Source organism: Lipophrys pholis (assembly GCF_963383615.2).
Source record: "Lipophrys pholis genome assembly, chromosome: 14".
NCBI classification, from domain to species: domain Eukaryota; kingdom Metazoa; phylum Chordata; class Actinopteri; order Blenniiformes; family Blenniidae; genus Lipophrys; species Lipophrys pholis.
This window is the reverse complement of record NC_137633.1, coordinates 1,086,105-1,111,104: the sequence shown is the minus strand read 5'-3', so window position 1 is coordinate 1,111,104 and position 25,000 is coordinate 1,086,105. Positions and strand designations below refer to the sequence as shown.

Below are 25,000 nucleotides of genomic sequence, written 5' to 3'. Positions count from 1 at the left end.
AGCAGCCGTCCAACAACACCAGCAAGAGTTGCTGCTGCAGCTCAGTTCTCTAGTTTCACCAGGAAAACTTGTACAGTAAGAAAAAATACTTTTTCATAAAAATCTGTCAGGTACTGAAGATGTACTGAGTGTTTTTCTGAGAAATGAAAAATGGCTGAGCTGCAGGAAGTTAGTGGAGACGATGAAAACAAAAGATCTCTCTCCTTCACACCTTTGACTGGAATTATTTTTATGACTTAGAAATTAATGAGAATCTGCTACACTGATATATTATACTGATGATATTATTATGATATTATAGTGATGATATTATAGTGATATTATATTATACTGATGATATTATAGTGATATTATACTGATATTATAGTGATATTATACTGATGATATAATGATATTATACTGATGATATTATAGTGATATTATACTGATGATATAATGATATTATACTGATGATATTATAGTGATATTATATTATAGTGATATTATATTATAGTGATATTATATTATAGTGATATTATGATATTATACTGATGATATTTCTCTCATTACGATGAGAAACACTGACGAGACTAAAAACGTGAGGAAGTCGATGGAGTTTGATGATTTATGATTTATATTTGGATGAGATGCTGAGAAGTTTGGAAAGTTGCAGTAAAAGTGAATCAATAAGTCATTTTGTTTGTTGGATAATTGATGCTTTCGCTCGCTGGAGGAATAAATAAATTAAAACTCGTCTTTAATGTTTGTTTCTGTGACAAGAACGTGACTTTTCTATATTAAAATGGATTTGAAGTTTGTCTGTAGGAAACTCACTTCTCCTTCATCCTCCTCTTCCTCCTCCTCCTCCTCCAGTTTCTCATCTTCCTCCTACACATTCTCGTCTTCCTCCTCTCCTCCCCCTCTTCCTCCTGGTGTGTCTGCTTCTTTTCCTGAGCTGAAATAGAATTGACTCCCAGATTCGAGGTTAAATGAGTTTGATGTCAATCCTCAGTAGAGGCTCACAGAGAGACGACGGAGGGATGGAGGGATGGAGGGAGGGAGGGATGGAGGGAGGGACGGAGGGATGGAGGGAGGGATGGAGGGAGGGACGGAGGGAGGGTTGGAGGGAGGGAGGGAGGGATGGAGGGAGGGACAGAGGGATGGAGGGATGGAGGGAGGGACAGAGGGATGGGGGGATGGAGGGAGGGAGGGATGGAGGGAGGGGGAGGGATGGAGGGGGGGATGGAGGGATGGAGGGAAGGACGGAGGGATGGAGGGAGGGATGGAGGGAGGGAGGGTGGGACAGAGGGATGGAGGGAGGGACGGAGGGATGGAGGGAGGGACGGAGGGATGGAGGGATGGAGGGAGGGATGGAGGGAGGGACAGAGGGATGGAGGCTTCACCAGGGAGCAAGAAATGAATATATTGTCTGGCAGGTCGACTTCATCCCGCCGGGTTCAGCATCCCAGATTTCTGTGTGACTGGAAGGCAGAACCATCGGAGGCAGGGTGAAGAACAAGAGGAGCTCATGAGTCCAAACGGTTCTGATGAGTCGTGATGAGGAGAACCTCAGGATGTCAGACACTGAATTACTAAAGAGGGAGATTGAGATTTAAAAGCGACATAAAGCGCGACAGCAAACAGTCACAGAGACGAAGAAAGAAAGAAACAGAGAGATAAAACTAATAGAAAGAAACAGTCTCATATTAACTCCTGATGGAAACTTCATCCTGAGAAACACAAACTGACCTGGAACCATGAGACGGACCAAAGGACCGGAAGAAAGGAAGAGCATCTAAAGACACAAAGTAGTAGAAAATAGTAGAAAAAGACATATAATGGTAGAATCTAGAGACAAAACAAGCAAACATTCTACAGAACTCACTGGAATAAAGAAGAAATGGTTCAAAATGAGGAGAAACTGAAAACCACAAGCAGGAAGAATGAAAACCAACAAAACTGTCCAGAAAGATGGAAAATGAGCCGAGACACAAAGAGTCCAAAGAAAAGAGACACCAAATAACAACAGACACAAAGAGTCCAAAGAAAAGAGACACCAAATAACAACAGACACAAACAGGAGCTAAAAAAGATTTGAAATATTTCAAATGACCAGGAAGTAAAAGCGTATTAAGACAAGAAACTAACCACAGACAGAAAATGAAAGAGACGCAACATGACCAGGAATACTCTAAAGAAGTAGAAAGACAGAAAAACTGAGTGGAGGAAGAGCTGAAGAGAAATGAATGAAATAAACACTAAATGATGCAAATTGACCAGAAATAAACAAAAAAACATAAAAAAAAAGAGAAAAAGAAAAAGAGCAGAAATATGAAGACAGATGATAGTTTTGGTGTATTCTTGTATTTCCTGTAAATCGTTAAGACACGCCTCTAAAATTCCAACATAAAAACACACAAAGTGCCTCTGACTTGTTTCAGTTGACACTCGGCGCCCCCTGCTGGACATTCACTGAACAGCTTTCCACTGATTGAAGGAAACTCACTTTATTTCTTTATTTCAGTTTTAAATAAGAAGCAGCTTTTAGAATTCATTACAAATGTACACACATGAACACACCGGTAAACTTCAAACTATACACTGTACACAGGGACGCTCTCCTCCTTTAACAATCTGCTTTCTGCAGTGAGGAGCTGCGATCGTCGAGCGACCAGGAGAAAAGTCCTTTAAATCTCAGGTTGTTCAGTGAAACGAGTCTCCTGACGCCTCGCGTTGTTTCCACAGCAGTGCAGTGTGTGCGTTTCTCTTGGCCGGACTCCGGAGAGTCTTAATGTCTTTCTGTGACGTCGGTCAGCGGGGAGTCGACTTCCTGTAACCGCTGAACCACGGCGGACGCCACTCGTCTGTACGCCGCCGCCTGCAGCACAGAGACGCACCGCGAAGGACAAACAGTCATGGACAGGACAAAAACAGGACAAAACAGTCATGGACAGGACAAAAACAGGACAAAACAGTCATGGACAGGACAAAAACAGGACAAACAGTCATGGACAGGACAAAAACAGGACAAAACAGTCATGGACAGGACAAAAACAGGACAAACAGTCATGGACAGGACAAAAACAGGACAAAACAGTCATGGACAGGACAAAAACAGGACAAACAGTCATGGACAGGACAAAAACAGGACAAACAATCATGGACAGGACAAAAACAGGACAAACAGTCATGGACAGGACAAAAACAGGACAAACAGTCATGGACAGGACAAAAACAGGACAAAAACTGTTAAAAACACTCATGTGGCAATCAGGGAAATAGAAAACAGTTTAAAATGCAGAAATCAGAGTTAAAGTTCTGATTTCTGCAGTTTAAACTATTTTTTTAATTTTGCTGTTTATCTTATAAGTAAATAAATTAGAAAAAAATAAAATAATAATTAAGCTCAAATAAAAGCATCAGTGAACAAAAACCTGAAGAAAACTTGAGAAATCTGAATTCATACTTGAACATTTAAATGAAATACACTGCAATTAATCAAACACACGATGAAGACAAATTAAATATTATATATAAAAAAAACAAAAAAATATCGTTTAAAAAACGAAATACGCACCAGAGCAAAAAAAATCTTACTTTAAAAACAGAAATACCTCAAAAAATCATGAAAATAAACTTGAACTCCACAGTTGTGAGCAGACTGAGTGGAGTATAACTGAGCAGTGTATAGTAGAGCAGAGTATATCAGAGTAGAGTACAGTGGAGCAGTGCATGGTATCATAGAGTATAGTATAGCTCAGTGGAGTAGAGCAGAACACAGTAGAGCCGATAAAGTATAGTACAGTATAGTATCCTGCAGGCCAGTCTAGTATAGACTGTACAGACCGTACAGTATCGTTCAGCAGCGTGCAGTACAGTACAGTATTGTTCAGTAGAGTACGTACAGTAGAGTACTGTACAGTAGAGTACCGTACAGTAGATTATCGTACAGTACAGTATTGTTCAGTACAGTACAGTACTGTATCGTATAGTAGAGTACCGTACAGTAGAGTACAGTACAGTATTGTTCAGTACAGTACAGTAGAGTACAGTACAGTATTGTTCAGTACAGTACAGTATTGTATAGTAGAGTACGGACCTCAGGGCTGTCTGGAGCGGAGACGACCACCGGTTGTCCTCGGTCAGACGTCTCTCTGATGTTCAGGTGCAGCGGGACGTCACCTGGACTCAAACACAGGAAACAAACATTAAAACTCCTCCTCAGAGTTTTTAGCCAATCAGCAGCCGGCAGGAAGTGGCCTCCACCTAGGAAGGAGACTCCCAGCGTGTCCGCCAGCTGCCGAGCGCCGTCCGAGCCGAAGACGTGCGTCTGGTGGTTACAGTTGGGACAGTGGAAGACACTCATGTTCTGCACCAGGCCGAGGACCTGGAGGACACAACACACAGGCGTTTTAAACAAACAAACAAACAAACAAACAAAGTCTGGGTCCGATCAGACGGACTGATTTTACCGGCACGTTGACTTTCTTGAACATCTCGGCTCCTCGGCGAGCGTCCAGCAGAGCGATGTCCTGCGGCGTCGACACGATGACGGCGCCTGGAACGCAAAACAAGATTCTTTTTTCATTCACCTCCAAGAACTTCTTCACAAAGTGAGATGGAGTGAGATAGAGTGAGAGTGAGACAGAGTGAGATGGAGAGACACTAAGTGAGATGGAGTGACAGAGAGAGTGTGAGAGAGACAAAGTGAGATGGAGTAAGAGTGAGTTGGATTGAAAGTGAGTCGAGTGAGACGGAGTGAGACAGTGAGATGGAGTGACAGAGAGAGTGTGAGAGAGACAAAGTGAGATCGAGTGAGACGGAGTGAGACAGTGAGATGGAGTGAGACAGAGTTAGACGAGTGAGCTACAGTGAGACGGACTGAGACAAAGTGAGATGGAGTGACAGAGAGAGTGTGAGAGAGACAAAGTGAGATGGAGTAAGAGTGAGTTGGATTGAAAGTGAGTCGAGTGAGACAGAGTGAGACAGTGAGATGGAGTGAGACAGAGTTAGACGAGTGAGCTAAAGTGAGATGGACTGAGACAACGTGAGATGGAGTGACAGAGAGAGTGTGAGAGAGACAAAGTGAGATGGAGTAAGAGTGAGTTGGATTGAAAGTGAGTCGAGTGAGACAGTGAGATGGAGTGAGAGTGAGACGAGTGAGGAGAGAGAGAGAGAGAGAGAGAGAGAGAGAGAGAGAGAGAGAGAGAGAGAGAGAGAGAGAGATGATGTGTGACCCGACCTGCGATGGGGACGTTCTGCGTGATGGACAGCTGGACGTCTCCCGTCCCTGGAGGCATGTCCACCACCAGGTAGTCCAACGCTCGCCACTCCACCTGCAAACACACCTCCACTGCTTCACCTGCTTCCTTCACCTTCACCAGAACAAATGTTTTTATTCCTCCACTCCACCTGCCTCAGCAGCTTCTCGATGGCCGACATCACCATGAGCCCCCGCCACACGATGGGTGCTGCGTCCTCCACCAGGAAGCCGATGGACATGCTGCAGAGAGACGGAGGTGTGAGGAGAGGCGGGACTTCTGAGATACAGAGTGATGATGGTGGTGACTCTTCTCACCAGGGAACGCCGTAGTTGGTGAGCGGGATCATCAGGTTATCTGTGGGTCAAAGGGACAGCAGGAGTCAGCTCAGCGTCACCGGCTCCTTTGTAAATAAAGTTTGGTACAAAGAGTGTCTACTGTGGCTGAGCTCCGGGTTTCCTCGCAGGTTCATCATCCTGGGGACGGACGGGCCGAAGACGTCGGCGTCCAGCAGCCCCACCGACTTCGACTGGCAGGAAGAAGAAACAGTCAAATTAGTCAAACATCTTTTCTTTCATGTTTTTATCTGTATTTCATAAGACATCAGACGTCTCCTGGAAGTGGACGGACAGAAACTGTTTAATCGGCTCAATGGAGGACTTCTGAGCAATTTAAGATAAAAACAAGAAATTCTCAGACTTTTTTTTTTTCTTTAAATAATCTAAGATTTAAGGTTTATTATTATTAGCTCAGACTTTTTAAAGTGAAAGTTGTCAGAGTGTTAGAATAAGATTAAAGGTGCATGTAGAATTCAAACAGAGCAGTAAAGTCAAAGATCATAGAGCAGCAGGAGTTTCCCTACCGGGTCGTTGGCCATCAGACCCAGAGCCAGATTCACTGCAGACACAAGAAACAAAGAATGAATAAATCACAGGTTTCTTTCTTTATCATCACAAGTTCACGAAATACGAAGAAAACTTCTGAGATTGTTCTTTTTTTAAGGCGACGAGAACGTTTCAGGTTCTGAGAACGATGGATGTTTCTTCTGTATTTCACTTTTACTTTCATTCTAACAAAATGTTCCAAAACAATGTGAGATTTAATGAATGCTAGAAGGAGTACGAATTAAAGAGAATGAAACTAAGTTCCTGGGTTTAATCTGGGATTATTCAGTTGGAAGCCACATATAGAATATATATAAAGAAGAGATGATCTGGAACTCTTGGTGTTTTTTACAAAACGAGCGACTTTTTGAACGTTTGTGTTCGTTGTGTTTCTCACTTCTGATCCCAAATAAGACGTTTTGTCTTTGTGTCTCATTGTGTTGAGGTTCGGGGAAACACATAGAACACATAGAACACATACAGAACACATATAGAACACACAGAGAACACATATAGAACACACAGAGAACACATATAGAACAAATATAGAACACATATAGAACAAATACAGAACACATATAGAACAAATACAGAACACATATAGAACACATACAGAACACACAGAGAACACATAGAACACATATAGAACACACAGAGAACACATAGAACACATATAGAACACATACGGAACACATACAGAACACATACAGAACACATATAGAACACGTACAGAACACATATAGAACACGTACAGAACACATATAGAACACGTACAGAACACATAGAGAACACATATAGAACACATACAGAACACATATAGAACACATACAGAACACATACAGAACACATAGAGAACACATACAGAACACATAGAGAACACATATAGAACACATACAGAACACATATAGAACACATACAGAACACATATAGAACACATACAGAACACATATAGAACACATACAGAACACATATAGAACACATACAGAACACATATAGAACAAATACAGAACACATATAGAACACATACAGAACACATACAGAACACGTAGAGAACACATACAGAACACATACAGAACACGTAGAGAACACATACAGAACACATATAGAACACATATAGAACACATACAGAACAAATACAGAACACATAGAGAACACATAGAACACATACAGAACACATATAGAACAAATACAGAACACATATAGAACACATACAGAACACATACAGAACACATACAGAACACGTAGAGAACACATACAGAACACATATAGAACACATACAGAACACATACAGAACAAATACAGAACACATACAGAACACATATAGAACACATATAGAACACATACAGAACAAATACAGAACACATAGAGAACACATACAGAACACATACAGAACACGTAGAGAACACATACAGAACACATATAGAACACATACAGAACACATACAGAACACATACAGAACACATATAGAACACATACAGAACACATATAGAACACACAGAGAACACATAGAACACATATAGAACACACAGAGAACACATAGAACACATACAGAACACATACAGAACACATATAGAACACATACAGAACACATATAGAACACATATAGAACACATACAGAACACATATAGAACACGTACAGAACACATAGAGAACACATACAGAACACATATAGAACACATACAGAACACAGAGAACACATACAGAACACATACAGAACACATACAGAACACATATAGAACACATACAGAACACATATAGAACACATATAGAACACATACAGAACACATATAGAACACGTACAGAACACATAGAGAACACATACAGAACACATATAGAACACATACAGAACACATACAGAACACATACAGAACACATATAGAACACATACAGAACACATATAGAACACATACAGAACACATACAGAACACATATAGAACACATACAGAACACATATAGAACACATACAGAACACATATAGAACACATACAGAACACATATAGAACACATACAGAACACATATAGAACACATATAACACATACAGAACACATATAGAACACATACAGAACACATATAGAACACATATAGAACACATATAGAACACATACAGAACACATATAGAACACATATAGAACACATATAGAACACATACAGAACACATATAGAACACGTACAGAACACATAGAGAACACATACAGAACACATATAGAACACATACAGAACACATATAGAACACATATAGAACACATACAGAACACATATAGAACACGTACAGAACACATAGAGAACACATACAGAACACATATAGAACACATACAGAACACATACAGAACACATACAGAACACATATAGAACACATACAGAACACATATAGAACACATACAGAACACATACAGAACACATATAGAACACATACAGAACACATATAGAACACATACAGAACACATATAGAACACATATAACACATACAGAACACATATAGAACACATACAGAACACATATAGAACACATATAGAACACATATAGAACACATACAGAACACATATAGAACACATATAGAACACATATAGAACACATACAGAACACATATAGAACACATACAGAACACATATAGAACACATACAGAACACATATAGAACACATATAACACATACAGAACACATATAGAACACATACAGAACACATATAGAACACATATAGAACACATACAGAACACATACAGAACACATACAGAACACATACAGAACACATATAGAACACATACAGAACCTCATTAAACTCTTATTAGAATAATAAATGAAGCTTCCTATCTGGAAAACACTAATTAATCATTTATAGAATCTCACGTTAGTATTTGTAGATATTATAAACTTAAAAACATTTGAAATTTTACTTTGAGTGAAAAATAAAAGTATTCCCACCAGTATTCCATCACTTTTTTTAAATGAAGAGAAAAGACTTGTTATTTAAGAGGGTTGGGTGTCATTCGAGGTCGTGTGAGAATTAATGTTAAATACAGATGAGTTTCATTTCTGGGAGTCATATTATGGGATGGACTCAGCAACGAATGAAAACGGTGTAAATCTCTTTTGTACTTCAAAAAAACACTCAAATGTAAAATAATGAATGTTTACAATGAAAAAAGACAGAAATCAGAAATGATTAAGAATAAAGAATCTAATAAGTTTGTCTTTCCTCTTCCTGTTTTATCTTTTCTTTTTTAACTTTCTTTCTCTTTTATGACGGGTGTCTGGAGAACTTTAGGGATTCTTAAGAGAAACGCAAAAAATAAGACGTACAAAATTTAAAGTCAAACTTTTTTAAAAGTCAAAGTGTAATTCTGTTTTTTAATGTTTTCACTCTTTAAAGCAAAAATAATGAGATACGTCCTTTATTTATGTGGTTTTTTTCTCCATTTAAACAAGTTTTAAGTTGGAAGAATTCATTCAATGAAAACAATAATTTATTACAATGAAAATTCACGATTCATGAAATTGGGCAAAACTCATGAGGGAAAAAACTTCACTTATTTAAACATAAATAAGTCCTATTTAATCTAAATTTAGTCTAAAAACATATTAGAAATATTTAGAAAATCTACGGAATACAAAAGTCAAACTTGTCAGAAAAGTTTTCCTGTTGGTCAAAACTACAAAAGAATCCTGAAGGTAGAACTGAATACTCCCCGACACGGAAACCCTGGAAACGTTCCATCATCTCGCCTCATGGTGCGAGCGCGGCGTCGTACCTGCGGTGGTGGATTTGCCCACGCCGCCTTTCCCAGACGCCACCACGATGACCTGCTTGACCCCGGCGATGGGCTTCTGCTTGGGAAGACCTCGAGCCATGTGCTGCCGCTGCCGCTCCTTCAACGCTTTACTGTCCACCGACTTCAGTCGGACGACGAGGACGGAAACATAAAAGAATTAATATCGGACGCCGACGTCAGCGCTGTGGATCACGGAGAGAGATTGAAGCTTGGAATAACAAAATCTGACTTCTGCAGTAATAAAACACAAAATCATTTCTTTTGTCACAGAAATAAAACCTCTCAGGCTGAAATACTGAGAAAACATCTACTTCATCTTAAACATAACAATAACATCTATAAACAAAAAATAGATTTATTTTAAAGAACAGAAATATTGCATCTGTCAGATTTCTATAAGTTGAACCTCCACACATATCTGGGACTAGGAATGAACTAAGCATTACTTTCAGTGACTTATTTTATTTGAAAACAAAACTTGGATTTCTCAACTTTTACTTTTACTTATACTGGAGTTTTATAGAGTTTGTCTTGTTTCTAGATTAATTTAAAGTGACTCTTTAATATATTCTTTAAAAACTCATTCAATTTTGACCATGTTCTAATAGATTGTTCCAAAAACTTTAGTTTTTCTAATAAACAAACGCAAATGATTGTCATAATAGTCAAAACACAGATAATAAAGCGCGTTCTAAATGTGTCTAATAAACAAATATCATCAGCAATCACCAAATATAAACACGTCCCATCCCTACAGGATTGAATCTTATTAGGTTTTATCAGTTCTTACATTTAAAAAAAGCTTTGAATTAAGAAAAACTGAGACTTAAATGGACATTACTTAATTTACGATGTGTAAATATGAGTTCTGGTTAGAGGCTTCAAAATAAACTTCAATTCAAGTAAATAGTTTCATTTAGTACAAAAAGGTACTATTGCATCGTAAAAGATTATTTTAGAAAAACATAAGCATATACATTTTACTGCAATCATGTCCCAGAGCAGGTTTTTCTTCTTTTATGAGCAGATTTAGCAGTTATAGACTTTATTTTGAAGAGAACACGTTCATTTCCGGTGTTCATCTAAGGCTTTTGGAACAGACATGGAGCAAATTTAACCAACTTGTAGGTTTTCTGAAGGTAAATCTCACCTGGCAGCGTCTCGACAGCAAACAACAGGCCGCTCCGTGTCTCATCTCCGAGCCAGCTCGTAAAAACGAGGCTGTATTCACGGATATTCCTGTGAAACGGGACAGAGAGATACTGAACTGCGCCATGTTTGTGTGAGCGTCCGAGCGCGTCAAAGCTGCGCGAACTGCGCATGCGCAAAGATGAATCCACGATGTTTTAAAAATAGGAATAAGGTAAAATATCGATAATCAGTCAGAGTGTCCTTTGCCTGTTTTTTTGTCTTTCAAAATAATTACAATTTATTGTCTTACATAAAATTGTAAGATGTAAAGTACAATGTCCTGCTTTGAAGAATTTCTTTTTAAGATCAGGGAATAAGTAAGTCGTAATATTCTGCTTGTTTCAGCTTTTACCTTATTTAGCTGTTTTACCCAGTAGATTAGACCGATTAGACAGTTTTTTAGTAATCAGCGTGGAATATAACTGAAATAAAATAATGAAAACAAAATGCACAGCTTTGAACTTGCCGCGTAAAAGATGCGCAATTTTCCCGCACCTTTGATCCGCAATGAACTTGTTTCCGCGAGGAAGTTTTTTTTTTTTTTTTCCAGTGAGGAAGTGTTGAGGAGTTGCCTCACCTTTCATTCAACGTTTCGCAGGGTTTTTTCTCTCAGAGCTTCAGTCTGGTGACTAAAGAGGGACCGATGTCAGAGAGAAGCGGCGCTCCTGGTCCGGGTCCGGGTCCGGGTCTAGGTCCAGGTCCGGGTTCGGGTCCGGTGGCTCGGACCATCCTGCAGCAGTGCGTCCAGGCCCGGCTGCAGGTGAGACCCCCGGGTGAAGAGGAGGAAGAGGAGGGGATCTTTGTCCAGGTGAGACCTTCATCACATCATCTCACTGACAATAAGAGATATTAAAACTGTGTTATTAAAAAAGGTTTTATCGTGATAAACACCTGACAACATGTACTTTGCTGCACGTTTGTCCACAGAATGATGAGAAACGAGGGTGAATATTGACTGTGATGGATAGAACCTTGAGGTCAGAGGTCAGACGGGTTGTTTGCAGATGATGAGGTGACAGCGTTTCTGTCTGTGACTCTCAGATCGACAGAGGAATGGTGATCTATGTTTGCTTCTTCAAGGGAGCCACAGAGGACATGCTGCCAAAGATGGGTCAGTGACCTTTAACCTCTGACCTGCACATTCTGTGTGTGTATGTCTATAGCTAATGCAGATTCGGTGTATATTTGAGGTTAATGCAGATTCAGTGTGTATACATGTGTAGTTAATTAAGATTCTTTTTGCACGTAAAGATTGTTAATACATATCCTGTGTTTATATGTCTATAGTTTATCCAGATTCTGTGTCTATATATCTATAGTTAATGCAGATTCTGTGTAAATTGTATAATGGAATAGAATAGAACTATTTTATTAATCCCATAGGGAAATTTCCTTATGCTCCACGTGGGACAGAACACACATAATGAATAGAAACGAAGGTGAAATATCTAATAAGACATGATAAAAGTTAAAGAAGTACTTTTAGATATGAATGTGTGCGTCTCTGTCCTCCCTGCTGTGCGTCCAGTGTCGTCTCTGCTGAGCGTGCGTCTGTGTGAGGCGGACTCTGGGAAGCTGCGGTCGGTGTCGGAGCTGCCGGGCAGCGTGCTGATCGTCCCTCAGGCCACGCTGGGCGGGAAGGTCAAAGGTCGCTCCATGCAGTACCACAACAACATCGGTAAGGAGGACGGGCTGCGGCTGTACTCCGCCTTCGTGTCTCTGTGCGAGGAGCAGCTGGCGGCGGCGGCGGCCGGGGTGTCTGTGACGGTGAAACACGGCACGTACGGGAACCGACAGGTTCTGAAACTCGACACCAACGGACCGTACACACACCTGATGGAGTTCTGATTCCCACTGACTCAACCATTCATTGGTACAAACAAGAATACACACGTCAATAAATTACATCATCGCCATGAAATGTTTCATCAAACTGCCCAAAAATGAAGTTTTCTCGAAATCTGATTCCAGAAAATGTCTGTTTTCATGTAAAACATTAATAAAAGTTCAAATAAATGATGTCCAAATCATTTAATCCAGTGGATTCCAACATTTCCAGCCCTGTAGCCCCTCATATTACCTCTCTAGAAAGATGTGGACCTTCTCTGAACTCATTGCAGTAAATAAGAAGACGTGAGGCAGTTCACAGGTCTGTTTGAGGTTCAACAACCAATAATATTCTTTTTTTTCTCCAACTTATCCATTAAATTGTTTCCCATTTTTAGGTGTTTCTTGTTTTCTTTGGCGCCCAAATGGTTTATTTCACCTCTTTCCTCACTCGTTAGCAGGTGTTGTGCCTCACTGTCAGTTTATTGTGTTTTTATTGTGTATATTCTTTATGTACTGAAATTGTGCAACAATTCCAGTAGAAACATTTCACAGTATATGATTGCCCTCGTCTCTTAAACAGGCTTTACAATCAGATTTCTAGTGTGCGAGGCTGTGAGAGAGAACTTTAGTGAATTGTTGCACATTTTGACCAACAAAACACACACAGGCTGCACAAGATGTATTAAAAAAAAGAAATGTGACTTAGAAGGAAAAGATTAATGTCCTAAAAATAGTTTATTTCTTTACAAATGACTTGAAAGCATTGTAACACCTGATGGTTGTTACTAGACAGCGCCATGAATCCTCCACGCCTCCAGGAGGCGCTGTGAGCAACAAGCACAACTTTGGTTTAACTACTTCCTGAGGAAAATAAGCATGCTTTTTGTGTACTTTTAAGTAAGTTTTTAAAACAATTTTTGTTGTTTTGTTTAGATTATTTCAGTAATTTTTTGGTCTTTTACACAATTCAGATTATAGATATTGATAATGAACTGAAATAGTTAATTTGCTAAACAAAGACAAAATACAGCCTCTATAGATGAAAATAATAATAATAATAATTTGCTTTCAAACTTTTTATAGTGTTTTTCACATGAAAGTACCCAAAAATATTTTTTGTTGAAAGCACATTAAATATAACCATAAAAGCTTTCATCATAATGCTATGCAGAGTCTGTGTATATAACTGTAGTTAATGTAGCGTCAGTGTATGTATAAATATCTGTAGTTAATGTAGGTTCTGTGTGTTTATATCTGGATTTACTGAATTTTAAACAGGTTCTGTGTGTATATCTCTATAGTTGATGTTGATTGATGAAGCCTCTTTGTGTAAACATAATTTATTCACTTTTTTTCAGAAGCCAGTGGATTTTGTCATAACTTTGATATGCAACACAGCTATTTGTAAAAAATGTTGGATAATTTGAACTTTAGATAGTCCACATCATGTCAGCCAAAAATGCAATTTTTTTTATTCTGAAAGCCCGCCAACCGGAAGTTATCCGGTTGCTATTGCTAACGTAAATCTGCAGCGAACCAAACGCCACATTTAGCTTCAAATTCATCCCGAAACGTGTAACTTTAGGGGGAAACCCGTGTAGATCCGCGTGAGTCGAGCGAGTCGGCTTCGTGTTCGCGGTCCGTGTTGTTCTAACTCGAGGCAGCGAGGCGGCGGTTGGAGTTGGAAGTTGTTGGCGGTGTAACGAGGATTTGTGTTGACCCGTGGAAAGATGTGCTAAAAGGAGGGAGCGGTTTGTACCAACTTCAGCTCATTTACACACATTTTAGGTCCCATTTCAACAACAAAATACGCTTTCTAACATGTTTGAGGGATTAAATGTGGAGATGTGTGTGTTTTGCACAGCCCAGTCAGTTTAAATGAAATATTTCGATCGTATTTTTATAGTTTTTAACCATTATAATCCGACATAATTGATTAAATTGTGACCACGTGATAAGTGCAAACTGACTTTATTTATCTATTAAAGTCAAATATAGCCAATAAATAATTAGAATTTTTTACATTTCTGGTGCATGAAAATGATCTGACATTTTCCTATTCCTGTGATTTTAATATTCTATTTTAATGTCAATGTTGGCACTTATATATTTCATGGGAAACAGGTTGTGCTTTTAATGTTCAAGTTTGATCCCAGAGGGAAACTCTTTAAAAAAACTAGAGCGACACTTGGTAGAGCATAGACTTTGTCAATGCCATGTTTGTTAACGTTCCAAAATGTAGTGGATTGGTCCTACGATGATGAGAAACCATCCCTGAGGTTTTCAGGCTAGGGGGACTAGTTTTTAAAAAAAGTTGGTAAAGTACACACACAAACCAGGAATTAATAAATAAATACATGCAACCGAAAACATAACCTTCACGGCGCAGCTTTCGTTGGCCAAGGTTTAAAATGTGAACAAATATTATTGAAATGATCAAATTCTGAGATAATTTAAAATTAGATTGATATACTTTGTTTTGTTGTGACAGAAAAAAAAACCCTAAACTTCGAATGGTTTAACTAAAAGAATCATAAGAAATATGGTTACTTCTGCAAGGTTATATGGATTTATGAACATCGCAGATCACAAATATGTTAAACTGATCATTTCTGTAGCTGTACTGACGATGATCATAATTACATTATTGTACATGCCTCAATATATATATATATGTGTATATATATATATATATATATATATACACTCATAAATAAACACATTTCATGAATGCACTTACCATGATCCCACTACATTTGGTGTTCTGCTTTCACAGTATGAATACTGAGATCCTTTCAACTGTTTTATGATATTATGAACATTGAAATATGAAATTATTTGTAACAGATTTTTCTCATGTTTATCTCCTTTACAGATGCCGTCCTTTACCTTTCTAGATGATTTGGAGAACTATCTGCTGACAGGAAAACATCCTCCAAATGCAACAAAAAGTTCGAGGAAAGTGACTCGAGCTGCCAGTAAAAACTTCATCCACAAAGGTCATTTTACAGAAAATCAATCCTGGTATAATCTAACAATTAACAATGTCTGGTTGAAACAGTCGATCACAAAACGCCAATGAGCTAACTTCCAGATTATAGAGCATCTTCCTCCTCTAACACCAGATTATAGAGCATCTCCCTGCTCTAACACCAGATTATAGAGCATCTTCCTGCTCTAACACCAGATTATAGAGTATCTTCCTCCTCTAACATCAGATTACAGAGCATCTTCCTCTTCTAACATCAGATTATAAAGCATCTTTCTCCTCTAACATCAGATTACAGAGCATCTTCTTCCTCTAACATCAGATTACAGAGCATTTCCCTCCTCTAACATCAGATTATAGAGCATCTTCCTCCTCTAACATCAGATTATTAAGCATCTTTCTCCCCTAACATCAGATTATAGAGTATCTTCATCCTCTAACATCAGATTAAAGACATTTGAAATATATAACTAATCGACTGAGATTAAGCGATTTGCGTCACACGGCTGCTCACTGACTGCATTTCCCACTCTGTCCACCAGGGGGCATCCTCTGGCGGAGCTATCGAGGCCGTCTCCTCCGCGTCGTCAGGAGCGATGAAGAAATCCGCGAGGTTTTGACTCGTTACCATGACAACAACAACCACGCGGGGCGGGTCCGGGCGGTGAAGGAGATAATGGTGAGTTCAGAGGTCGTGACCCGATTGGCCGATTGGTTTGTGGCACCAGTAACGGGCCGCCTCCTCTCTGCGCCCCTGCAGCTTATGTATTACTGGGTGGGAGTGACGGAGGCCGTGAAGAACTGGATCCAAGCCTGCGAGTTCTGTCGGAACCGAGCTCCGGTGGAGCCGCCCGCCCAGCCCGTCCTGTACTGCCTGGTGTACGGCTGCGAGGCGTCCAGCTTCTCCTGCCCCGAGCTCACCTTCCACCGGTCGGTCACTTTTACTGAACTGACTTTTAACAATTCAATCAATCAAAACAAAAATCACCCAATCACATTGTCACAATACGCAGACGACGATGACCTATATCTGTCTAATGTTCCACAGAAATTGCATGTAAACAGCTGAATTCCTACAAAAATATTAATATTTTTTTACAAACTTTCAATAAGGAATGAACAAATAGTTCAGATATTACAATAATAACGTGTTATACTAAGAACCAAAACCACAGAAGTGACATTTTTGCTTTTCATAAAACAAGTTTGAATAATTCCATATAAGTCAAAATGGAAACATTACCTTGTCCTGTTTATACCTCTCGAAGAGCTGCCAACACTTAAATCTCTGAACTTTTTGTTTTCTGACTGAAAACTACGGCCTAAAGCTTCTCACTGTACTTTAGAATTTATAAGTGCATGACTGCACAGATAAAGTTAATTAGAAAATTAACATTGTATCAATATGCAGATGATATTATGCTATAATTACTTGATATCGCAAATTAATTTTTTTACAAGAAACTTTTCTGAGACTTTTATATTTTTCTACGTAGTCATCGGAATAAATCTAATGTTTCACCCAGAGGTAGTTTTTTAAGACAATTTTCGTCATAAAATGTGATAATTTAAAAATGATCCAAGCTCCCCTTTCTTCTCTTACGTGTGGAGAAGCTGTGTAGAAATCTAACTTGAGATAAAACAAAGTATTAACCATGAAGGATTTAGATGAGTAAACGGTCCCATCCACGCTAAAACACACACTGGAAATTCAGAAGTGTTGTATTGGACCTTAAAGAAGAAATAAACAGGCCCGAGGATAGATCCCTGGGGAACGCCACCATCTAGAGCAGAGGTCAGCTACATCAAATTGTTCATCTTGAAAAGATCTCCTTCCTGAACTGAAGGCCGTCGACGACGCTCTGTGTGAAAACGCTTCCTGAACCAGCTCAGCTTCTTCTTCTTCTTCTTCTGGCCAGGTTCCCGAAGGATGCGGAGCGGCGTGCGAAGTGGTTAGCTCTGGCTCAGCGGGACGAAGGCTCACTGCGCCTGAACTCCTACCTCTGCTCCCAGCACTTCGAGCCGTCCTGCTTCACGCTGAGCGAGGAGGGCGGCCAGCCGACGCTGTCCAAGGACGCCGTGCCCACCGTGGTGCCCATCGCCGTGAGGGACGAGGAGGTCAGACTCAGAAACACAGAATCACAATTAACAACCGCTGAAAGCACTTAAATGAATGGAATCAAACACAAAGGTGAACAAAGTTCATTTCAGAAGAACTTTGCTATTTAGTTTTATTCTGAGCTATGCTACATGCTACATGCTAAATGCTAAAGAGTTTAGGCATTTAATAAGTACTCCTGTCGGTACTCGGTATCAGCAAAGGTTAGTGAACGCTGGTATCAGCGCATCCCTAATAAATAACCTAACGGGGGTAAAATAATAGCAAGATATTGATGGGAAATCCATTTTAATTTAAATGAATATTGTTAAAAAGTCATCTTATAAAACAGAAAGTATTTAATCTGAGAAGAATCAGGTTTTAGGAAAGGCTTTGAAAGTGAGATTACTTTATTTCAGAGTTGGAATAAAGCAGTGATTGTGTGAAGAATGGGATTGATCCAAATATTTATTTTAGAGCTTTATGTGGAGGTTCTGAGTGCTTTTGGTTCCTTCCGGGACCTCTCCCTGGTTCCAGCTGCCCGTCCCGTCAGAAGAGGACTTCCTGCAGTCCACCACTCTGGACGACCTCCTGTCCACGGCCGCCGCCGCCGCGGAAACCATCAGCTCCTCCGACCTGCCCTTCGACCCGGCCGACGCCCCCGCGGGGCTGCATGAGCACCAGTACTCCCTCCCCGACTGCGACGAGGTGGAGGACGTGAGCCTGAGGAAGAGGAAGACCACCATCGAGCCCACCTTCACCGTCTACAACCACATCGCCAGGTAGGCGGCGCGCCGCCGCCGCCACACGCGCTCTGTGGAGGTTTGAAGGTTCCTTCAGTCTGTCGTGTTTTCATCCTTGCAGGTACCTGAGCCACAGAGTTTTACCTGTACACAACAAGAAGAGCACCGGCGCCTTCAGGAGGATGGCCAAACGCTTCGGCCTCATCGGTGAGTTCAGACGTGCACAAGCAGCAGAGAACAATCCGCTGTGCACCGTAAAACCACCAAGTTGGATTGTTATTATGGTGACTGTCAAAATAAAACCATCAAGTTGGATTGCTATTATGGTGACTGTCAAAATAAAACCACCAAGTTGGATTGTTATTATGGTGACTGTCAAAATAAAACCACCAAGTTGGATTGTTATTACGGTGACTGTCAAAATAAAACCACCAAGTTGGATTGTTATTACAGTGACGTCAAAATAAAAGTACCAAGTTCCAGGAGATTATGGACGGGGAGTCATGACATCGGGGAGGAAACTTTGTTCTGATTGGCTCTACTGAGCATGTGCAGAAGAACTCTCACTGTGGCCGTGGTACAAACAGTAGTCTAATAAATTCCTGCGTTGTGTTTCAGATGGAGTCCTGATGTATACACGAGTCACTCCGTCACTCAGAGTGCCGCGCAGCCGAGAGGAGGTGAATATACAGCCTTACTTCACTTCCTGTTCCCTCAAGTCGTCAACGACAGCGAGGAGTTTCTTTTCTGAGTATTTTTGTTTGTAGGAGTAAAGTGGATTTTCTCGACTTCTGGATTCCTGAAGTCTAAAAACAAATCAATGCATCAGTCTGTTATGATCAGTGCTTCTCACACTCATACCAGAGCACACCGCTGCTCGTTGACCTCTGCATGTCGCTCTGCCGTGACCCGGAGACACAGAATCCCAAGTTAACCTGTTAATCTGTGGACAGTTTGCAGAGCAGGCATGTCTACTGCTGATATGAGGAGCAGTACCCTCTGAACGAAGCATCAGAAACTCAACCTGACCACCTGAAGCTTCTCTTGATCCCTCAAGCAAAAGAAGAATATTATTCACTCACTCACACAAACAGTCAGAATAATTCACTTTCTTCACAAAATATTTCAAATCATCCAAAGTCCGAAGTGCTACTAGCAACAAGTACGTAGAGGGAGCTGATGGAGCTGATCGACATTCAGATCAAAATAAAGGAAAGATGCTTATTTAAAACCTAGATTTCATGTTTTATATATTTTGGGGGGATGGTCTTTACACAGATGGAGCGACCAAAACGACTCTGGACAATAATGGAATTATTTTGGTCATTAGATGTGTAATACAGCAAATAATAGAATCGTGAACAAATCAGACGACCTCCCTGAGAGTGCTGCGTAGTGTGTTTGCTCTATGGTGAATATGATACGATACCAGCAAACTGCTGGAAAACTACAAAACTAACTTTGATTTACTCTGATGGAATATTACATTACTGGCTACAGTTCTTATGTTTTCCTTTATAGAATATTCCTCTCTACCGTTGTTGTTCTATTTTTTCCTGTATTACATCTGTGATACCAAATTATTTACGTGGATTTTCTAATGAATAGTAAAGCCATAGTCAGCGGGGGATGGGAGTCTGAGAGCTCTGATCTAAACCTGGAGCAGCGTCATTAGAAAACGATGTGGTGTGACCGCAGTCAGGGGAGAAACTCAAGCTTTCAGATCTTGGATGAATTTCCAGGTGAACTCGATCCTGCAGCAGTTCCACAACAACCAGGGCCACAACGGTCAGAGTGCGTGTCAGAAGGAGATCAGCAAGCACTTCTACTGGGGCAGCATGACCCGGGACCTGGCCCGCTGGATCTCCAGCTGCCACACCTGCGTCCACCGCACCAAGAGGAAGTGGATGCGCTGCAGCGTCTACAACTGCACCAACTGCTGCGGCCCCGTGGAGCGAGGCCTGGGCCTCACCTTCCACAAGTAACCCTCCGCCAGAGAATACAGCGTTAACTCTACACAGGTTCTGTAGGATCTAATATCTATAGATCTATAGATCTAACTCGGCACTTCTATACAAACCATATCTCCAGTTCCAACTGTAAATTCCTTCTATAGAGACAATATCTATAGATCCATTGTGGATTTCTTAGGGTTTCTCTATAAGTGCCCTTAAATGACTTTGTTGTATTCGGCGCCATATTCTGATTATATGAGGCGTATGGAGTTAAATGTATAAATGTTGTACTTATAGGAGGAGTGCTAAGTTGAATTCAATTCAAACTTCCAGCAGAAGTTTGTTTGTCTTCCATCGAAGCAGCTTCAGAGCTGCTGTCTCTGTCGCCGCAGCTCAACTCTTCCTGTGGCGTCAGGAGTTTCCTTCACTGCTGCTGTTTCCCTAAACTCATGTTTACTGCAGAAGGACTTCTTAAACCGACACAAGCATTCTCACAGCAATGTGAATGCTGTCCCATTGTAGGTAGCATTAGCAAAGATAGCTTCTCTTTCCCCGGGCGTTCTGCTTCTGTTCACATGTTGGGAGTTTATCTCATCTGTTGTGTTGCTTCTTCTCACCATGATTAGAAATGTTCATAGAGCATCTTCCTCCGCTAACTGTTCCAGTGAAGCCGATCCTTCCAGTGGAAAACTTTGAATCTAGACTGAAGCGGTGGAAAGAGAATTCTTTCCTTCGTCTTCTCAATCTGAACCTTCTTCCTCCAGTTTTCCCCTCAACAACACGAGCCTGCTGGCTCAGTGGCTGAAGGCCGTCGGCCGTCCTCACTGGCACCCCCGCCTCCGCTCCTCCATTTGCTCCACCCACTTCACCGAGGACTGCTTCGACCGCGGCGGGGACAAGGTGGTGCTCCGGCCGGACGCCGTGCCCACGCTTGTCGTCCACACCGAGACGGCGGTGAGACGTGTGACCGAGCCCAGCTCAGCTCCTCGAGGCTTTAGGTGCAGCTCGTCCATCTAATCCTGTGTTTCCTCCACAGGTGCAGTCGGTCCAGCCTCCACCCGGGGAGGAGGTGTGTCCTACACTCCATTCAGAAAACCATTCAGGTCCCGGGGAGTCTGAAAACCTGCCACACGCTGTATTTGAATGGTTTTCTCTCGTATTGGCAGGTTTATTTTGCCAAGTACGACGCGGTGGAGCTTTACCTGACCAGCCGCACGTACCCCCCAGGACTGAGCTACGTGGAGAAAAACACCTTCAGGAGGTTCTGTAAGAAATACGCCATGAAAGGTGACACTTTTCATCAAATTACACTCCTTTTAAGTACAAAGTTCCACAAAACAAATAACACTTCAATATGAATTAAGGTCTTGATTTTCAAACAGGAACCGTAGTCATGGAGACAAGATGACTCTACTTTACAATACTGTCAATCTTCTTTCCCATAAATATATATTATTATAAACACAATATATCTTTTGTTCATTTTGGGCCAAAAGTCTCCCTGTGATTTAAAACGAACCCTACTTCAACATCAACTCTCAACGTAACATGAATCATTCTGACATTTAGATATGATATTACTAAATCAGACGCTGTTTCTGTGTTTAAATTTAAATGAAAGTGTCTCTATTCTATTAATGTAGAATGTGTTTGATTCCCTGTTGCAACAGGAAGCTGAAAACGAACCTCAATACAAGTCGCAATGACCCTCTTTGATGAAACCTGATAAATACTTCTACCTCTTCAAGTGATTTATGAATAAATATGATATTTGCTTAACATACTGTTTGTATTAAAATAGTTTTAACACTTTTTCTCAACATGCTTCCTGTAGAGGGGCCTGATGAGCAACAGTTTGACTCTGTGTTTCCAGAGGTTCCGCTCTGGATGTGTGAACTCTGCGACCTTACCTGTGCTGGTTTGCAGACGGCGAGCTCCACGCGGTGAGAGGAGACCGGCTGCGTCTGGTCCTGAGGAGCCGGCAGCAGGTGGAGTCGGCGCTGACGGATTACCACAACGAGCTGAACCACCTCGACGTCAACAAGTGTCTGCGGCTGCTCAACGAGAGGTTCCTCCTTCTCTCGCTCTCTCTCTCAGGCCTCGCAGGGTTTCAAACCGGCAACCTTCTCTCACCTCTGACCCCCCCGCTGCTCCCACAGGTACTTTTGGAAAACCATGAGACCCGACGTGGTGCAGTGGGTCAACAACTGCTCTCACTGCAGCATGAAGAAGGGCAAGAAACCGGAGAAACGGTCGGAGGCGGGCGAGTCTGAGACGGCGCTGCAGACGCTGAGCTCTCCACTTCACGACTCTGACAGGTTCGGAAACACATCAAGTTTGGAGCAGCCGGTACCAGCAGATTAAAACAATTGTAATTTTAAGAAACCTTATGTTTCCTGCTAAATTAATATGAAAGGATGTAAAAAAAAACAAACATTGGATTTATTGTTTTTTTAGCTTACATGTGTAAAGGAAGCAGGTTTGAGCATCAACATTCACACTAGTTTGATCGAGAATAAAGTCTCTGCCCTTTTCTGTGTTTCCACTCCTTCAGCCTTCAGGACGACTCTGACGACTGTTATGGTGACAACAGAGACGCTGACCAACATCCTGCAGCCAACTCTTTTAACTCAGCGGTGCGTTTCTCTTTAAGCACCTTCACACAGAACCGAGGCAGAACGAGAACCGAGGAAGCACAACACACACTCATTAATGATTAACTCATTCAGAACATGTATGCAAGCGCATATGCACACTCCTACCGTATAGTTCCCAATAGAAGAGAACAAACCTCACTACTGGATCAAATAGATTTTGCATTTGGTGCAAAAATGCAGAAACAACCGTGAATTCATTATTTAAAGTTTTTTCATTCTGAACACCGCTCCGCTGGGCTGGAGGCGCAGTCGCCCCCCGTCGTCCCCCGTCGTCCCCCGTCGTCCCCCGTCGTCCCCCTCTCCCTGCCGCTGGATACTCAGATACTCGGCCGTCGGGTGGAAGGCGGGTCAGCGGAGAGGATCTGGTCGGGTCGGGTCGGCGACTCTGGACGTGCGTCCTGACCTTTGCTCCTCTGCCTACAAGGAGAGAGAAGAGCTGCTTCCCCCCAGCCTCACATGTCGTCTCTCTCCCTCACAGGTCAAACATTCATTGTCTTTTCCCTCAAAGATGGCTTCCCCTTACGCAGCTCGGCCTTCCTTCCCCATCCTCCTCCGCCTGACGGCTCCCATCATCGCTCAGTCCAAAGCGTCAGTGGTCATCCAGCCCCGGACCCCCAGCAGCCCGCCCGTCATCAGGCTGGGGTCCGACAGAACAGCCGCTCCCCAGCAGTTTGACACACAGGCCAGCACTGGACACAAGCTGGAGGCGGACCCTCAGTCGGAGGCGGAGCCGGCTCCACCTGCGGGTCAGACTGGGTCGAGCAGCGGGGAGAGCGGCGCCGGAGCCAACGGTGGGAACGACCCGCCGACGGAGCCGCCGCAGACTCTGCCTGCAAGTCCCAACAGTGAGCCGAAGCGCCAGAGGCTTGCAGTCCGCCTGGCGAAGAGGACGAAGGATCCAGAGACCGGTCCGCCGACAAAGAGGAGCGTCAGCGGCGGTCTGGAGCCCGTGGTGGCTCCCAGCACCAAACCCTGGCCCGTGTTCACCATCGCCGGACCGGCACAGGTGCAGATCGTCAAGCAGTCTTCGGAGACGGACAGGTATGTAACTACAAGGACCAGGTCTGTTTGATCCGGTGGCCCAGGAGGCTCACGGTGCTCATCTTGCCCTCAGACATGCTCAGTCTGCAGCCTGAGGGCGCCGTTTACACGACAACGCTTCAAGGGAAAAAAAATCGGTTTTGCGTTTTCATATCAGAAAAGTTTTGCATTTACACTGCAACGTTTTGAAACCGGCGTCCGTTTCCATGGAAACAGCAGAAACACTGAAAACAATGTCGTTTTCATGTTGGGCCACTAGTAGGTGCTGTTGGTTGTACACTGACATTCTAGAGGACAGTTCAATTGTTCTACTACAATCCCCTCCTCCTCCTCCCCGCTGGTTAAGACACACAAGCACAACTTGTGAGACGCTCACTCTGTCCTGCAGACAGCTGAATGCTCTCCGCAGGATCCTGGGCCTTGGGACCCCAATAAACTTCAAGACCTCGGGGGAAACTTTGTTCTGATTGGTTCTACTGAGCATGTGCAGAAGAACCGTTTGTGACATCCATGGTGTTTATAACCAGCAGCAGTGTTTCCGTCGTCGACACAGAGACTCAACCGTTCTCAAAAAGTTGTGTTTTCAGCATTTTCACTTGAAAATG

General features: G+C 41.9%; 3 protein-coding genes across 4 annotated transcripts in view; 2 read left to right on the top strand and 1 right to left on the bottom strand.

Annotated features, from left to right (window-relative positions):
- Nucleotides 1–1,579: 1,579 nt before the first annotated feature.
- nubpl (nucleotide binding protein-like) lies at nucleotides 1,580–11,186 on the bottom strand. Of its 2 annotated transcripts, none has more exons than XM_080480618.1 (11): nucleotides 11,042–11,186; nucleotides 9,871–10,012; nucleotides 6,103–6,137; nucleotides 5,679–5,769; nucleotides 5,558–5,597; nucleotides 5,392–5,482; nucleotides 5,222–5,315; nucleotides 4,452–4,537; nucleotides 4,246–4,366; nucleotides 4,079–4,161; nucleotides 1,580–2,857 (listed from the first exon to the last, which is right to left on the bottom strand). In XM_080480618.1, the coding sequence occupies exons 1-11, from the start codon at nucleotides 11,165–11,167 to the stop codon at nucleotides 2,768–2,770; spliced, it is 999 nt and encodes a 332-aa protein (XP_080336744.1). In that variant the 5' UTR covers nucleotides 11,168–11,186; the 3' UTR covers nucleotides 1,580–2,767. The 2 variants fall into 2 exon arrangements, with proteins under 2 accessions (XP_080336744.1, XP_080336745.1); XM_080480619.1 differs by having other exon boundaries at nucleotides 2,473–2,857; nucleotides 4,464–4,537.
- Nucleotides 11,187–11,607: 421 nt separating this feature from the next.
- Nucleotides 11,608–13,303, top strand: LOC308120293 (D-aminoacyl-tRNA deacylase 2-like). The gene is made up of 3 exons (XM_080480808.1): nucleotides 11,608–11,890; nucleotides 12,124–12,193; nucleotides 12,611–13,303. The coding sequence occupies exons 1-3, from the start codon at nucleotides 11,726–11,728 to the stop codon at nucleotides 12,928–12,930; spliced, it is 555 nt and encodes a 184-aa protein (XP_080336934.1). The 5' UTR covers nucleotides 11,608–11,725; the 3' UTR covers nucleotides 12,931–13,303.
- A 1,091-nt stretch (nucleotides 13,304–14,394) lies between these two features.
- Nucleotides 14,395–25,000, top strand: part of LOC308119454 (uncharacterized protein) — a 14,204-nt gene continuing 3,598 nt past the window's right edge. The window contains exons 1-16 of the mRNA XM_080479462.1: nucleotides 14,395–14,663; nucleotides 15,788–15,911; nucleotides 16,444–16,580; nucleotides 16,662–16,831; nucleotides 17,821–18,019; nucleotides 18,537–18,781; nucleotides 18,864–18,949; nucleotides 19,361–19,422; nucleotides 20,485–20,723; nucleotides 21,462–21,651; nucleotides 21,734–21,766; nucleotides 21,864–21,984; nucleotides 22,624–22,765; nucleotides 22,857–23,015; nucleotides 23,252–23,333; nucleotides 23,833–24,395. Of these exons, the coding sequence (XP_080335588.1) occupies nucleotides 15,788–15,911; nucleotides 16,444–16,580; nucleotides 16,662–16,831; nucleotides 17,821–18,019; nucleotides 18,537–18,781; nucleotides 18,864–18,949; nucleotides 19,361–19,422; nucleotides 20,485–20,723; nucleotides 21,462–21,651; nucleotides 21,734–21,766; nucleotides 21,864–21,984; nucleotides 22,624–22,765; nucleotides 22,857–23,015; nucleotides 23,252–23,333; nucleotides 23,833–24,395 (2,552 nt within the window). The 5' untranslated portion in view covers nucleotides 14,395–14,663. The remainder of the gene's footprint in view (nucleotides 14,664–15,787; nucleotides 15,912–16,443; nucleotides 16,581–16,661; nucleotides 16,832–17,820; nucleotides 18,020–18,536; nucleotides 18,782–18,863; nucleotides 18,950–19,360; nucleotides 19,423–20,484; nucleotides 20,724–21,461; nucleotides 21,652–21,733; nucleotides 21,767–21,863; nucleotides 21,985–22,623; nucleotides 22,766–22,856; nucleotides 23,016–23,251; nucleotides 23,334–23,832; nucleotides 24,396–25,000) is intronic.

What these genes read in the sequence shown, in the direction of transcription:
- nubpl (XM_080480618.1), bottom strand. Translation starts at nt 11,167, where the DNA reads ATGGCGCAGTTCAGTATCTCTCTGTCCCGTTTCACAGGAATATCCGTG. An exon ending in AAACCCGGAGCTCAGCCACA is followed by an intron (nt 5,598 to 5,678) that starts GTAGACACTCTT and finishes TTTGACCCACAG; the next exon opens with ATAACCTGATGATCCCGCTC. An exon ending in GCTGGGAGTCTCCTTCCTAG is followed by an intron (nt 4,162 to 4,245) that starts GTGGAGGCCACT and finishes GTTTGAGTCCAG; the next exon opens with GTGACGTCCCGCTGCACCTG.
- LOC308120293 (XM_080480808.1), top strand. Translation starts at nt 11,726, where the DNA reads ATGTCAGAGAGAAGCGGCGCTCCTGGTCCGGGTCCGGGTCCGGGTCTA. An exon ending in AGGAGGGGATCTTTGTCCAG is followed by an intron (nt 11,891 to 12,123) that starts GTGAGACCTTCA and finishes TGTGACTCTCAG; the next exon opens with ATCGACAGAGGAATGGTGAT. An exon ending in GGACATGCTGCCAAAGATGG is followed by an intron (nt 12,194 to 12,610) that starts GTCAGTGACCTT and finishes CTGTGCGTCCAG; the next exon opens with TGTCGTCTCTGCTGAGCGTG.